This window comes from Ranitomeya imitator, chromosome 2 (genome assembly GCF_032444005.1).
Source record: "Ranitomeya imitator isolate aRanImi1 chromosome 2, aRanImi1.pri, whole genome shotgun sequence".
In the NCBI taxonomy this organism is placed as follows: Eukaryota; Metazoa; Chordata; class Amphibia; order Anura; family Dendrobatidae; genus Ranitomeya; species Ranitomeya imitator.
The window spans coordinates 647,139,150-647,156,600 of record NC_091283.1 but is presented as its reverse complement, the minus strand read 5'-3'; the positions used below and the strand labels follow the sequence as shown (position 1 = coordinate 647,156,600).

The window sequence follows — 17,451 nt, the reverse complement described above, 5'->3', positions numbered from 1 at the left end:
TTTAATGCACCCCCATTAGGTACCCTGCATAGTATAATGCATTCCCATAGGCAGCCAGTACAGTATAATGCACACCCATTAGGCAGCCTGTACAGTATAATGCACCCCTGTTAGGCAGCCAGTACAATATAATGCACCCCCATTAGGCAGTCTGTATAGTATAATGCACCCCCATTAGGCAGCCAGTACAATATAATGCACCCCCATTAGGCAGTCTGTATAGTATAATGCACCCCCATTAGGCAGCCAGTACAATATAATGCACCCCCATTAGGCAGTCTGTATAGTATAATGCACCCCCATTAGGCAGTCTGTATAGTATAATGCACCCCCATTAGGCAGCCAGTACAATATAATGCACCCCCATTAGGCAGCCTGTACAGTATAATGCACCCCTGTTAGGCAGTCTGTATAGTATAATGCACCCCCATTAGGCAGCTAGTACAATATAATGCACCCCCATTAGGCAGTCTGTATAGTATAATGCACCCCCATTAGGCAGCCAGTACAATATAATGCACCCCCATTAGGCAGTCTGTATAGTATTATGCACCCCCATTAGGCAGCCTGTACAGTTTAATGCACCCCCATTAGGCAGCCAGTACAGTATAATGCACCCCCATTAGGCAGTCTGTATAGTATAATGCAGCCCCATTAGGCAGTCTGTATAGTATAATGCACTCCCATTAGGCAGTCTGTATAGTATAATGCACCCCCATTAGGCAGCCAGTACAATATAATGCACCCCCATTAGGTACCCTGCATAGTATAATGCACTCCCATTAGGCAGTCTGTATAGTATAATGCACCCCCATTAGGCAGTCTGTATAGTATAATGTACCCCCATTAGGCAGCCAGCACAGTCTAATGCACCCCCATTAGGCAGCTAGTATAGTATAATGCACCCCATTAGGCAGCCTGTACAGTTTAATGCACCCCCATTAGGTACCCTGCATAGTATAATGCATTCCCATAGGCAGCCAGTACAGTATAATGCACCCCCATTAGGCAGTTTGTATAGTATAATGCACCCCCATTAGGCAGCCAGTACAATATAATGCACACCCATTAGGCAGCCTGTACAGTATAATGCACCCCTGTTAGGCAGCCAGTACAATATAATGCACCCCCATTAGGCAGTCTGTATAGTATAATGCACCCCCATTAGGCAGCCAGTACAATATAATGCACCCCCATTAGGCAGTCTGTATAGTATAATGCACCCCCATTAGGCAGCCAGTACAATATAATGCACCCCCATTAGGCAGTCTGTATAGTATAATGCACCCCCATTAGGCAGTCTGTATAGTATAATGCACCCCCATTAGGCAGTCTGTATAGTATAATGCACCCCCATTAGGCAGTCTGTATAGTATAATGCACCCCCATTAGGCAGCCAGTACAATATAATGCACCCCCATTAGGCAGCCTGTACAGTATAATGCACCCCTGTTAGGCAGTCTGTATAGTATAATGCACCCCCATTAGGCAGCTAGTACAATATAATGCACCCCCATTAGGCAGTCTGTATAGTATAATGCACCCCCATTAGGCAGCCAGTACAAAATAATGCACCCCCATTAGGCAGTCTGTATAGTATAATGCACCCCCATTAGGCAGCCTGTACAGTTTAATGCACCCCCATTAGGCAGCCAGTACAGTATAATGCACCCCCATTAGGCAGTCTGTATAGTATAATGCACTCCCATTAGGCAGTCTGTATAGTATAATGCACCCCCATTAGGCAGCCAGTACAATATAATGCACCCCCATTAGGTACCCTGCATAGTATAATGCACTCCCATAAGCAGCCAGTACTGTATAATGCACCCCCATTAGGCAGTCTGTATAGTATTATGCACCCCCATTAGGCAGCCAGTACAATATAATGCACCCCCATTAGATACCCTGCATAGTATAATGCACCCCCATTAGGCAGTCTGTATAGTATAATGCACCCCCATTAGGCAGTCTGTATAGTATAATGCACCCCCATTAGGCAGCCAGTACAATATAATGCACCCCCATTAGGCAGCCTGTACAGTATAATGCACCCCTGTTAGGCAGTCTGTATAGTATAATGCACCCCCATTAGGCAGCTAGTACAATATAATGCACCCCCATTAGGCAGTCTGTATAGTATAATGCACCCCCATTAGGCAGCCAGTACAATATAATGCACCCCCATTAGGCAGTCTGTATAGTATAATGCACCCCCATTAGGCAGCCTGTACAGTTTAATGCACCCCCATTAGGCAGCCAGTACAGTATAATGCACCCCCATTAGGCAGTCTGTATAGTATAATGCACTCCCATTAGGCAGTCTGTATAGTATAATGCACCCCCATTAGGCAGCCAGTACAATATAATGCACCCCCATTAGGTACCCTGCATAGTATAATGCACTCCCATAAGCAGCCAGTACTGTATAATGCACCCCCATTAGGCAGTCTGTATAGTATTATGCACCCCCATTAGGCAGCCAGTACAATATAATGCACCCCCATTAGATACCCTGCATAGTATAATGCACCCCCATTAGGCAGTCTGTATAGTATAATGCACCCCCATTAGGCAGTCTGTATAGTATAATGCACCCCCATTAGGCAGCCAGTACAATATAATGCACCCCCATTAGGCAGCCTGTACAGTATAATGCACCCCTGTTAGGCAGTCTGTATAGTATAATGCACCCCCATTAGGCAGCTAGTACAATATAATGCACCCCCATTAGGCAGTCTGTATAGTATAATGCACCCCCATTAGGCAGCCAGTACAATATAATGCACCCCCATTAGGCAGTCTGTATAGTATAATGCACCCCCATTAGGCAGCCAGTACAATATAATGCACCCCCATTAGGTACCCTGCATAGTATAATGCACCCCCATTAGGCAGTCTGTATAGTATAATGCACCCCCATTAGGCAGTCTGTATAGTATAATGCACCCCCATTAGGCAGCCAGTACAATATAATGCACCCCCATTAGGTACCCTGCATAGTATAATGCACTCCCATAGGCAGCCAGTACAATATAATGCACCCCCATTAGATACCCTGCATAGTATAATGCACCCCCATTAGGCAACCTGTATAGTATAATGCACCCCCATTAGGCAGTCTATATAGTATAATGCACCCCCATTAGGCAGCCAGTACAATATAATGCACCCCCATTAGGTACCCTGCATAGTATAATGCATCCCCATTAGGCAGCCAGTACAGTTTAATGCACCCCCACTAGGCAGCTAGTATAGTATAATGCACCCCCATTAGGTACCCTGCATAGTATAATGCATTCCCATAGGCAGCCATGCACTCCCATAGGCAGCCAGTACAGTATAATGCACCCCTGTTAGGCAGTCTGTATAGTATAATGCACCCCCATTAGGCAGTCTGTATAGTATAATGCACCCCCATTAGGCAGCCAGTACAATATAATGCACCCCCATTAGGCAGCCAGTACAGTATAATGCACCCCCATTAGGCAGTCTGTATAGTATAATGCACCCCCATTAGGCAGCCAGTACAATATAATGCACCCCCATTAGGCAGTCTGTATAGTATAATGCACCCCCATTAGGCAGTCTGTATAGTATAATGCACCCCCATTAGGCAGCCAGTACAATATAATGCACCCCCATTAGGCAGCCAGTACAGTATAATGCACCCCCATTAGGCAGTCTGTATAGTATAATGCACCCCCATTAGGCAGCCAGTACAATATAATGCACCCCCATTAGGCAGTCTGTATAGTATAATGCACCTCCATTAGGCAGCCAGTACAGTGTAATGTACCCCCATTAGGCAGCCATTACAGTATAATGCACCCCCATTAGATACCCTGCATAGTATAATGCACCCCCATTAGGCAGCCAGTACAATATAATGCAGCCCCATTAGGCAGTCTGTACAGTATAATGCACCCCCATTAGGCAGTCTGTACAGTATAATGCAGCCCCATTAGGCAGCCAGTACAATATAATGCACCCCCATTAGGCAGTCTGTACAGTATAATGCACCCCATTAAAAAAAAAAAAGCAAAAAAACAATACTCACCTTTCTTCCTCCTTGTTCTAACGGTGCTCTGAGCACCCACTCATCACCAGACAGTGGGTGCTGAGTAGTGACGTCATCGCGACCCCTGTCAGTTTCGGTGTCTCTCATCAATGCGGTCAGCTGTATCGGCACGGCTGGCACCGGGCCCCCCACCGCCTCCTCAGGGGTCCCATAGTGGCCAGGCGCCAGAGCAGGGAGATCATGTCTCCCTGCTCTGCTGCAGAACATAACTGTATTGGCACGCTGTGCACGCTGATACAGTTACAGTAGCGTAGCTCCGGGTGCGCCCCCGCAGCACTGGGCCACCGCCCCTCTGCACCCCCGGTAACTACTGTGTCTATCCTGTGATTTCCAGAATCAGATAGTGTCATTACCCCACTTAGCTAAGATATTGGCTCGGACAGGGGGGCTGAGGATTTTCAAATGTAATTTACCCATATAGCTTTTGATGAGCTGCAGGCACAAGCAGACTGCTTGCACTATGGAAGCCGTTATAGGGGACTCCATGGTGTTCACCAAAAGGACAATCTTACTGAGACACTAGAAATGATATTGTGGGGAATTAAAGCATTAGCGATACACTATTAGCTTCCCTAGAAAGCATTAATTATGTTTTGTTTACAGATGGTCCCAGAAATTTACCATTGAAATGTCACAGTTCTCTTTATCCAAATGGTTGTGCTGAAGATACCAAAGTGGTGACAGAAGAATCCCAGGTACCATTTTTCACATACCTATAAATGAAAGTTATAAATACCTGCAAGTTATTATTTTACCCTGACGTTCTCTTTACAGGAAAAAAAAAACTTTATTCCTTTCCCTTATTGAGTAACCGTGGATTTCATAAATCAGTAAGTCTCTGGAAAATAAGAAACCTTGTAATAGAACTTATTAGAGAAATCTGCTTCTTTCTCCTCCTGGAATGATCATTTATTCTGAATTCAGTGGAAAAATCTGTATAGATTGAAGACCGTTTTCCCCATTACTGAGATGCAAGATGACAGTTGGTGCTTTTAAGATTCTATGGAAAGGGACGGAGGAGCTAGAGGCAGACACAGACATTCTCCTGCAACAGGTACAGTTCTCATAGAACTTTATAAGTACAAGTTGTCATCTATCTCAGTAATGGGAACATTTGTGTTTACTCAACATTTAACCTGTGAAGTGAGAATTTTCAGAATGACTGATCGGTCCAGGGGGATTTTTCTAATTAGATATATTAAAAGGGTGATTATTTTCATATGTCCTGTTGATCCATGAAAAAAAAGACGGTTACTCTTTCATGTATAAGAAGTCTAGATTCGTTCCCATCAGCACAAGGGAATTTCGGGATGTGTGATTACATTTCTTCCTCCAGTTCTGTTTTCTATATACCTTTCATTGTGATGTCATTTATTTTATAATTAGACTTCTGATCTGGCCGATGTAAAAGTTGTGGTTAGATCCCAGATTGGCAAGGAAGATCTGTACTTGAAGGCAGGTCAGCGTTGTAAAGAGGAGGAAAGTCCTACATCTATCAGCCCAGGTGAGTAGATGCTGCAAAATGTTGCAAAACTCCATAGTCTTCCTATTTTTCTCATCCTTGAAAATTGGCCAGGAAAGGATAGGAGCAAAGTGCAAGCACCTCAGCCACAAAGCTAGCTAATGATTGTGAAGTGATCCTCAGATCTTGATGGTGGTAAGCAGTTTTTAAAGAAGCCCTCTCTTGAAGATCTTTTTTTAATAAATCTGTGTATATAGCAGACTTGGGCCGCACCAAGCCCTCTACCCCTTTCCCTGCCGTCCGCTGTCACCACTCTTTGTATCTGATTCAGACAGTGGTGAATACATTGGTGGAGGAGGGGCCGCCGACCCTTTCTTCCACCAGTCAGCTGAAGCGATAGCGTCAGCTGTGCACTGCGGAGAGTCAGGGCATCGGAGACAGAGGGCCAGGGGAACGGGAGAGATTTGTGAGTTTGTGGGTTTATTATTATTATTAGTAGTAGTAGTATGGGATTATGTATATAGGAGGCTATGTGGGGGCTCAAACTCTATATAGGGTGCCGAAGATGTATGTAGGAGGCTATGTGGGGTTATACTATATATAGGGTGGCTTAAGCTGTATACAGGAGGCTATGCGGGGCTCATACTGTATATAGGGGGGCTAAAGTTGTTTATGGGAGCTATGTGGGGCTCATGTTGTTTATGGAAGGTTATGTGGGGCACATGTATATAGGAGGGGCTCAAGCAGTATATAGGTTATATGGGGGCTTATACTGCATATAGGAGGATAGGTGGGGGCTCATATGGTATATAGGAGGTTACATAGGGGGCTCTTACGGTATTTATGGGGCTATGAGGGGGCTTTTACGGTATTTATGTACTATACTAGATGGTGGCCCAATTCTAACGCATCAGGTATTCTAGAATGCACAGGCACGTAGTATATAGCACAGCCACGTAGTATATGACACAGCCCACGTAGTATATAGCACAGCCACGCAGTATATAACACAGCCCACGCAGTATATAACACAGCCCACGCAGTATATAACATAGCCACGCAGTATATAACACAGGCCATGTAGTATATAGCAATGTGGGCACCATATCCCTGTTAAAAAAAAATAATTAAAATAAAAAAATAGTTATATACTCACCTTCCGGCGGCCCCCGGATCCAGCCAAGGCCTTTACCGATGCTCGTCGCGACGCCCACTTCTCAGTAATGTCTAGCAGCAATAACCCGTAATCATGTAGCGGTCTCGCGAGACCGCCAAGTGATCTCGGGTCATTGCCGCAATGCATTCTTGGGACCGGAGCGCGAGGAACGGGAAAGGCGCCGGAAGGTGAGAATATAATTTTTTTATTATTATTTTTAACATTCTATGTTTTTACTATTGATGCTGTATAGGCAGCATCAATAGTAAAAAGTGAAGCGGTGCTTAAATCCCGCCCCAATGTCGCTGATTGGTCGCGGCCGGCCGTGACCAATCAACGAGCCAGGATTTCCGTTACAGACAGACGGGGGTTAGAAACAAACGGAAGTACCCCTTAGGCAATTATATATATAGATATAGGGGGGGCTGTATGGGGGCTCTTACTGCATATAGGGGGCTGTGTGAGGGCTCTTATGTTACATAGGGGCTGTGTGGGGTCTCGTACAGTATATAGGGGGCTATGTGCAGGTTCATACGGTATATAGGTTCATACGGTATATGACTGTATACTTAATTCAGCTCAATATAAACTGATAAAATTAATATTATTATAACATAATTATAGTTAATATTAATATTGAACAGAGTTAATTTCAGCCTATTGGTTCAGCCCTCCACAACAGTCATGGTCTCATGTGACCCCCTCGGAAAAATTGCCCACCCCTGGTATATAGTGTACTGTCAGTGTGTTAATACTGTATATCCACCTACCCAGGGCCGGTATCAGCACCCGGGCAAGTGCCGGGGCCCTGAGCAGGCAGGGGGCCCACTCGCCGTCGGGGACACTGGCGCGCTATAGTGCCGGCCCCCACGAGTGGACCCCCCCTCCCCGCTCCGGGCCCCGGCACTTGCGATACTTACCTCTCCCGGTTCCAGGACTGCAGCGTCTTCCATCCTCTGACTGTGACGTTCAGGTCAGAGGGCGCGATGACGTCACCAGTGCACGCCCTCTGCCTGAGCAGTCGCAGCATGGAGAGCAGGAAGACGCTGAGGAGTCCAGAGCAGCGTTAAGCAACGAGAGGTGAGTATTTCATTTTTTTTTTTTTTTTTTTTTTTTTTTAATATTTGGAGCAATATATGGAGCATTAGATGGGGCCAATTTAATATGGAGCATCTTATGGGGCCAATTCAATATGGAGCAGTATATTGGGCCAATAATATATGAAGCATCTTATGGGACTAATTATATATGAAGCATTATATGGGGCCCATTATACATGGAGCATCTTATGGGGCCAATTATTTTTGGAGCATCATATGGGGCCCATTCTGTATGGAGCAATATATGGGACTCAGTATACTGTATGGGGCCCATCATATACTGTATGGAGCATTATATGGGGTCAATTCAGTATGGAGCAATATATGCAGCTTATTCTGTATGGAGCACTCTGTGGTGCCAATTATACTGTATGGAGTATTATATGAGGCTCATTATTCTGTTTGGAGCAGTATATGGGGCTCATTATTCTGTATAGAGGACTATGTGGTGCGAATTATACTGTATGGAGCACTATATGGGGCCATTATTACTGTATGGGGCAATATATGGGGCTCATTATTCTGTATAGAGGACTATACTGTCCGGTTTCTGAGCTAATGTAGAATGTACAATAGATATCACTCATGTAATGTAAGAAGTAAGTGAAATCTTTGGCATTGTACTATACCTTTATTTCTCTGCCGTATCGGTGCATTATGAATTGTGGTATGTGTTAAAAGGGCCCACTGGGACTCTTTCGCCCAGGGCCCATGAATACCTGGAGCCGGCCCTGCACCTACTGCAGCCTTCTATGGAATCCAGCGCCATTCTGCTGCTCTTTTCCAACTGTCTTCAGATTATCTTGATCTTGACTGTGCTTTGCGTTACCCAGAAGTGACTTTTACAATGTAATCCTATGAAGGGTCGGAACAAAGCTCCATAGACTTACATTGCAAAAAAGACTTCTGGCTCACACATAGTGTACTGTGACCCAGAGAGTCTGAATAGCAGTGACATCACTGAGAAGAGGAACATAACAGCGCTGGTTACCGGAGAAGACAGTGGTAAACGAGTAAAATAATACACTTATTGCACTACATCCATATCTACACAGATGTATCACAAAAAATTATTTATGGGATGGCTTCTTTATCAGAGCAGTCATATACTGCACATGCCTTTCTCTGGTAGCATCACTCTCTAATGTGGAAATCTAACTGAGCTTTGTGCTTAGCTTATTCTGTATATATAAAATAACTTTAGTTACTGTGAGTTGTCATAATGATGTATAAAACCACACAGCACACAAAAAAGTCAAGGTCCAAAATGTATATTGTACACCTTAAAAAAATATATATACATTTTAGGGGATAAAGAGCTTGAAAAGGGAGGAGAATCATAGCCCTAAAGCTTCATTCCAGTACAGACACATCAAAAGGAGAGGTTTATTAGGACTCTTTGTTTTCCATATGTGGACTGTCCATGATGGCATAGTCTATGAGAACAGTGTGAATCTGCCTGTTATTTGATCTCTCAGTTCACATCCAGGCACTTGGCTAGCCCAACAGTATGGATCCCCAGGAAATTTAATAAGTACATAGTAGCATACTAAGCTGCACCTAGAAGTAAAAGCTTTAAAGCAACCCTGTTAGCAGGATTTTGCTAAGTAAACTACAGGCATTGTCAAGTTGGCGGGGTAAAACTGAATATTAAAATGATACCTAGGGTGAAGAAATCCGTCTTGTGGTTCTTGTGTAATCAGTGTTAGAAATTTTCAGTTAATGATATGCCCGTGCTCCGGGGCAGGACTGTAGGCAGAGTCTTATCTTCCTGCTCTAAGCAAGAGAAACCAAGGAGAGATCTGTCCACAGGTCGCTCCTATGTTCTTGGGGAACTGGTGAAGGTTCCTCCCTGGGCACGCGCAAATGGCTTTTGGTGGCCTTTCACCTCAAAGAAACTATAAGATTATGTGCACTCAGAGCATCTATGAAGTGTATTTTCCAGACTGAATATGTGCTGCATATTACAATGCAAAACCTATAAACAAGGCCTACACCCACAAACCAATGTGAAGGTGTAAGATAGGGTCAACTCGATTCAGTGCTGAATACACATAGAAAGGCAGAGCGCCGAAACACGCGTTGGGGACGGTTGGCACCACAGGGCTCCAGGCACCTTCAGGTAATTGCTACAATCTTATTCAGATGTTTCTTTGCTCGTTTTTATAGACTCTCTGACCTTGTTTATCTCCTTCCAGGATTTATACTATAGACACGTTTCACTGCATGCATTGCATGTGTAAATCTTTGAGCAATTTATCTATTTTCCATATACCTGCTGGTGCCTGGTTTGTACTGTGGTGCCATTTGTTTGGCTTACCCCTGTCACATCCCTATATATTCCTGTATTTATGTCTTATATATTGTTCATAATAAAGCTTTGATATTTTTACACTACTTGATTCTTGATGGTGCTCTCTCTTTGCATATTACAATGGCAGCATTATGGATGAGAATTCATGAAATCTAGTTTACATGCTGCAGTTAATCCACAGCATGTCAATACATGTAGTGGATTTCATCTGTTGCAATGTGAAGTGTGGAACCACTCAGTTCCGCCATCACATCTGCCTCGCAAAAGGGCATAGTTATACTAATAGGAGTCAAGCAAGCTAGGTCAGGGAAAAAGTAGGAGACCATGAACTACCTAAGGTTCCACTACCTGAGCCTTGAAAACAAAGTTAACGTGAGTGTGTTTTGGGGTAGTTCTAACAGAGCCATTCTCAATGTAACCCAAAGGGTCCGACAAATATGCTTGCCTATAAAGAGTTTGAATGAAGCATCTTAGTGGGTTTTGAGGTGTGGCAGACTTATTCTATAGAGCAGTTAAAGGGTGACAAGCTACTTTCACAGAAGCTGGAATAAATGCCACCATTCCCAACCAGAAGTAATACACATGGCTAAAGAAGGTCCGCATCCATAACTGCAGTACAGTAGGGAGGCTCTGTAATGGTGATTGGTGACAGACAGGGAAAGTTGGTTAGCGCCTTAGTAAGGGTGGCAAAAGTCAGACTTTGCTCCAATTGAAGCCTCCGTTTAGAAAGAGGCATATGACTTTTCTTTGTTAGGACAGTATTTGTAGATATGAGCCGCCAGCTTGAAATAAGTGTAAATGTGGTACATTCTCCCCTTGGAGCTCTTAGAGGGAGTTCTATTGGGGAACAGAAACTTGCCAAGGAATGTAAATCCCTAGAAGCAGAGTATATTAATGGCCCTTCCGATAACTCTTTACATAATTGGCTCGGGAATACCTGATTCATTTAAAGCAAAAAGCGCAGAGAAAACTTTTTTTTTCTCTATACAATCTTATTTTGAATTAGGTAACCAATCAAGTAAATTCTTGGCATATGTAGTCCAACAAAATCAAATGTCCCCGTCAATTTTGGCTATTAATACAAGAGAGGGAACTCTGCTACTTAAATCAGATCAGATTGCAGGTAGATTTGAAGAATACTTCAGAGAGCTGTATAGCTCCCAACTGCACCACACTATAGAAGAAATTGATGAATATTTGAACCAAATAGAATTTCCTAAACTTTCTTGTGAAGACCAGGTGTTCTTGGATAGAGATAACACTTTGGAAGAAATTCGGAAAGCAGCTATGTCTCTCTCTAATGGGAAGGCTCCCAGGCCTGATGACATGCCCATAGAATTATACAAAAGATGAATAGATCAGATAGGCCCAGTTCTCCTGCAAACCCTTTCTGAAGCACTTGCAAGGCACTCGCTTCCTCAATCCTTCTATGATGCTACGGTAATGGTAATTCCTAAGCCAGCTAAACCGGTTGAGGAGTGTGGTTCTTATCGCCCCATATCCTTACTTAACACGGATTGCAAAATACGAAACTTATAGCTAACAGATTGAAAAACAGTAATATTAAGCATTATACATGAGGGTCAATCCAGCTTCATGCCAGGAAGGTCCACATCCTCTAATATTAGAAGAGTACTGTTTCTGTGAGGCAGATAGGTCAAAAGTATGGGGAACCCTGGGCGATAGCTTCTTTCGATACGGCAAAAGCCTTCGATTCTTTGGAGTGGAAATTTCTACAGTGTGTACTTCTGAAATTTGGATTCTCTGATAAATTTTTTAGTTGGATTAAATTACTTTACTGTATGCCAAGAGCTAATGTCCTTGTAAATGGAATACTGTCAGAATTCTTTGCTCTGGGTAGAGGAACCAGACAAGGCTGCCCCCTGTACCCAATGCTCTTCGCTCTAGCGATAGAGCCTATTGCTCTTAAGATTAGACAGGACCCTTTGGTGGAGGGTGTTAGTATAAGTTCCAGAATAGAAAAAGTAGGATTATATGCCGATGACCTGGTACTCTTTCTAAATAAAGTGGAACAATCTCTCCTGAGAGCAATTGACCTCATTAACTGTTTTGGAGAATTGTCAGGTCTCAAAATTAATTGGAGCAAATCTGTGGTCATGCCATTTATAGATAACATAACTGAACCTGTGATGTTTGGACTACAAGTAGTGCAGACGTTCAAGTATTTCGGCATTATCATTAATCAAAACCCAAGTAAAGTCCTTAGGGATAATGAAGAAAAGGTTTGAGTACTGGTCTCAGCTTCCCCTATCTGTGGTGGGCAGGATTGACTTAATCAAGATGATAAATCTTCCAAAGTGTTTGTATGTGTTGGAACATTCATCAATTAAAATCCCCAAAGGCTTTTTTTAGGAAAATGCATGGCATGATGGTGGCATTTACTGTATATGGGGTTTATCAAGACCTAAATTAAGTATTGAATCCCTGCAGAGACCTAAAAATCATGGTGGCCACACGGTGCCTGACCAATTTTTGCTGGTGACAAGCTTACTAATGCAGAAGCTCGTCTCATACACTTTTAGGTGGGAATACACCATGGGCAATATTAGAGGGTTCGTACAGACCATCACAAGGTTTATTACTTGCACACAGCTTAGCGTTACAGATGCGATGAGAAAGTAAACGTATTATGAAATTCACTTATCAAGTAAGAGAGACTCAGATATGGGATAATCCCCAATTTCCACACCTCAAAAATCTACAGGACTCAATTTTCTGGAAGCAATACGGAATAACAACACTTAATCAGATTTTTTAAAATGAAATTTTATTATCATTTGATCACATTCATATTTGGGATCCTTCATAGGGATTTTTATAGATATTTGTAAATCAGACATGCCATAATGCATCAGTTTCTATTTCCGAGGATGCGAATATCCAGATATCCATTCATAGGGGTAATAACAACTCAAGGACCCACGGGTGTAATATCCTCCCTATACACCTTTCTACTAAACTCCAGGATTGCTTCTACTCACCTTGCTGTTGAGAGTAAATGGCGGCAATTAATTCCTTCTATCACTGATGATCAGTGGAAGACCTATTGGCGCACGCGATGGTGTTGCCAGCCGCAAATAATAAATTAATTCAACTATATATCCTACATCAGACTTACCTGAACCCAATTAGACTACATAGATTTGGCAAACTAGTAACTGATGAATATCATAGGTGTGGGGAATCGGGAGCAGACTTCTGACATCTTATCTGGAATTGTGGGATAATACAAAGATACTGGAGTGAAGTGATAACTACATTAGAACGGATAATTGGGATGCCAATTGAATGTAGTCCAGAGTTGTGAATCTTGGGTATTGTGGATGAAGAATTGTGGTCGCACTATGATAAGATATTCCTCCGAGAGGTTCTATTTATGGCTAGGAAAGCAATAGCATTAAGGTGGATGGCGGGGAAACCTCCCACTGTTAACCAGTGGAAAAAAATTAGTGGATGATAACATACCATATGATAATATATTATATAGAAATAGAGGATGTCCCCAGAAATTCCATAAGATATGGGAGAGATGGTGTGATTCACCCTTAACGCGCCTATCTCCTAATGCCATGTCTTCATCTGTCTCATGACACAAACCCTGATGTATATCCCTTCCAGTATATGAAAGTGATGGTATATGTAGACTGAAGGAGTGTGTTTTTATTATGTCCCGAACTGGTACTAGTTCTGAATTCTGATAAAGAACCTGTTCGTTTCAGTGTGCAATGCTTTGTAATGGAAATTGTCTTAATATGCTATGTTCCATTCTGTTTGATCGCTTTTCTTTATTTGTTTACTCTATTATTGAGAGTGTGATGTTACTTACATTTTATTGTGGAAGGGGACTGTATGGATCATTCTGACCGTACACTGCGCTATTACAGTGGGGCAAAAAAGTATTTAGTCAGTCAGCAATAGTGCAAGTTCCACCACTTAAAAAGATGAGAGGCGTCTGTAATTTACATCATAGGTAGACCTCAACTATGGGAGACAAACTGAGAAAAAAAAATCCAGAAAATCACAGTCTGTTTTTTTTAACATTTTATTTGCATATTATGGTGGAAAATAAGTATTTGGTCAGAAACAAAATTTCATCTCAATACTTTGTAATATATCCTTTGTTGGCAATGACAGAGGTCAAACGTTTTCTGTAAGTCTTCACAAGGTTGCCACACACTGTTGTTGGTATGTTGGCCCATTCCTCCATGCAGATCTCCTCTAGAGCAGTGATGTTTTTGGCTTTTCGCTTGGCAACACGGACTTTCAACTCCCTCCAAAGGTTTTCTATAGGGTTGAGATCTGGAGACTGGCTAGGCCACTCCAGGACCTTGAAATGCTTCTTACGAAGCCACTCCTTCGTTGCCCTGGATCATTGTCATGTTGAAAGACCCAGCCACGTTTCATCTTCAATGCCCTTGCTGATGGAAGGAGGTTTGCACTCAAAATCTCACGATACATGGCCCCATTCATTCTTTCATGTACCCGGATCAGTCGTCCTGGCCCCTTTTCAGAGAAACAGCCCCAAAGCATGATGTTTCCTCCACCATGCTTTACAGTAGGTATGGTGTTTGATGGATGCAACTCAGTATTCTTTTTCCTCCAAACACGACAAGTTGTGTTTCTACCAAACAGTTCCAGTTTGGTTTCATCAGACCATAGGACATTCTCCCAAAACTCCTCTGGATCATCCAAATGCTCTCTAGTAAACTTCAGACGGGCCCAGACATGTACTGGCTTAAGCAGTGGGACACGTCTGGCACTGCAGGATCTGAGTCCATGGTGGCGTAGTGTGTTACTTATGGTAGGCCTTGTTACATTGGTCCCAGCTCTCTGCAGTTCATTCACTAGGTCCCCCCGCGTGGTTCTGGGATTTTTGCTCACCGTTCTTGTGATCATTCTGACCCCACGGGGTGGGATTTTTCGTGGAGCCCCAGATCGAGGGAGATTATCAGTGGTCTTGTATGTCTTCCATTTTCTAATTATTGCTCCCACTGTTGATTTCTTCACTCCAAGCTGGTTGGCTATTGCAGATTCAGTCTTCCCAGCCTGGTGCAGGGCTACAATTTTGTTTCTGGTGTCCTTTGACAGCTCTTTGGTCTTCACCATAGTGGAGTTTGGAGTCAGACTGTTTGAGGGTGTGCACAGGTGTCTTTTTATACTGATAGCAAGTTTAAACAGGTGCCATTACTACAGGTAATGAGTGGAGGAAAGAGGAGACTCTTAAAGAAGAAGTTACAGGTCTGTGAGAGCCAGAAATCTTGATTGTTTGTTTCTGACCAAATACTTATTTTCCACCATAATATGCAAATAAAATGTTAAAAAAACAGACAATGTGAATTTCTGGATTTTTTTATCTCAGTTTGTCTCCCATAGTTGAGGTCTACCTATGATGTAAATTACAGACTGACTGACTAAATACTTTTTTGCCCCACTGTATATGTTTGTAGCCTTATCCTGTGGAATCTTTCAATATAAAGAGTTTAAACAAAAAAAAAAAAGAATATTGATCAGCAAAATGGAAAGAAAAAAGCATTCTGATTTTTTTTTTTTAATTTTTTAGTTCTAGATAAAAATATAAAATAGTTGTTGAATTATTTTTAATTTTTAAAACTTTAATGCTTTCTAGATTCTGAAAACAAAGACAACATGCAAGATGATCACCTTTCCAATCCAAATGTCGATTCAGCATTCCAGAATTCCATTGGGTCCTTTTCACCCTCTAAACATGGAGAATGTTTTCCTAGTCCTCCTTACATGATAACACACTCTACATCTCACATTGGGGATCAGGTATATATATGTTCTGAATGCGGGGACAATTTTAACTGCAAGTCTCATCTAGTGTCACATCAGAAGATCCACACCGGTAAAAAACAATTTGTGTGTTCGGACTGTGGAAAATGTTTTGCTTATAACTCACACTTGGCCAGGCATCAGATCATACATACGGGAGAGAAACCATTTTCATGTGAGAACTGTGGGAAATCGTTTACCCAGAAATCCTACCTTGTCCTGCATGAAAGATGCCACACGGGTGAAAAACCATTTTCCTGCTCGGAATGTGGGAAATGCTTTGCTCGGAATGCCAGTCTGTGTATGCATCAGAGAATTCACACGGGAGAGAAGCCATACTCATGCCTGGATTGTGGCAAAAGTTTTTCACAAAGATCTTACCTTCTTCTCCATCAGACGTGTCATAGAGGAGAAAAACCTTACTCGTGTCCTGACTGTGGAAAGTGTTTCACTACAAACTCATATCTTGCTAAACACCAAAGGACTCACATTAGTGATAAAACACACGCATAGTTAGTGCTTAATTATATTGTTTGAAGTCCATTATTTTCTAGTGGGAAATAGAGATTAAAGTATAACTCCACCAATGAGCCTAGTGTTGAAGTCACTTTTTCTATTATCTGGTTCAGCAGTGCATCTGTACAACATTGACTATTATTGAATGGTGATTGGACACCACAGATGATATCCTAATAGTTTGCTATATGAGTATGCATCCCTGATCACTAGGGATGAGTAGATCAGGCGACATTCAAATTCACCTGTTCGCGCTGATTTTCCCTGGAGATTAGATTTGCAGAGAAGTTAAACTCTGAATTTAATGTTCCTTATTGTGCTCCAGGGTCTCTCCAGATATCCGAGCATAATAAATGTAAAATGTAAAAAATGAAAAAAAAAAATTCCTTTTACTGACAGCACATCTCTCCAGGCCCCGTGCCTCACCGCCACCCATCCGATCCTCTGATCGCCTTTGCATACTCTGAAATCTGTGGGCCTCTCACGCTAGGCTAGCATTTTCGGCTCTGGTGAGGCCAAGAAGTGTTTTTTGCAAGCGTAGAAAAGGTTATGATGTCACAACGTGAGCTGTGCCCTTTGCTCCCACAAGCACAGAACTGTTCCGGGTCTTAGAACAGCTCTACTGTTCTACTCTCCTTGTCCTTTAGGCTATGTGCACACGTTCAGGAATTTTTGCATTTTTTTGCTATAAAAACACGAAAAAAAATGCATACATTAAGCATCCTCGCGAGACCGCTACATCATCACAGGTCATTCTCGCAATGCATTACTGGGAACGGGAGCATCGCGAGGATCGAGAAGACTGCCGGGGACGCTGGAAGGTGAGAATATCATGATTTTTTATTTTTTTTTTAACATTAGATCTTTTTACTATTGATGCTGCATAGGCGTGGGGGGGACAGCGCTTACTGTAGCGCTGTCTCCTGCACGGCACACGGACTGCACAAGGACAGCGTCCGTGTGCGGTACGTGTTTTACATCGACCCATTGACTTTAATGGGTCTGCTC

The 17,451-nt window shown here is 42.7% G+C and overlaps 1 protein-coding gene across 8 annotated transcripts in view; it reads left to right on the top strand.

Moving 5' to 3' along the window:
- LOC138665426 (gastrula zinc finger protein XlCGF17.1-like) overlaps positions 1–16,517 on the top strand; it is a 29,567-nt gene extending 13,050 nt beyond the window's left edge. For all 8 annotated transcript variants that reach the window (XM_069752906.1, XM_069752901.1, XM_069752902.1 and 5 more), the window contains exons 5-7: positions 4,685–4,776; positions 5,468–5,585; positions 15,761–16,517. In XM_069752906.1, the coding sequence (XP_069609007.1) occupies positions 4,685–4,776; positions 5,468–5,585; positions 15,761–16,440 (890 nt within the window). In that variant the 3' untranslated portion in view covers positions 16,441–16,517. The remainder of the gene's footprint in view (positions 1–4,684; positions 4,777–5,467; positions 5,586–15,760) is intronic.
- Positions 16,518–17,451: the final 934 nt, after the last annotated feature.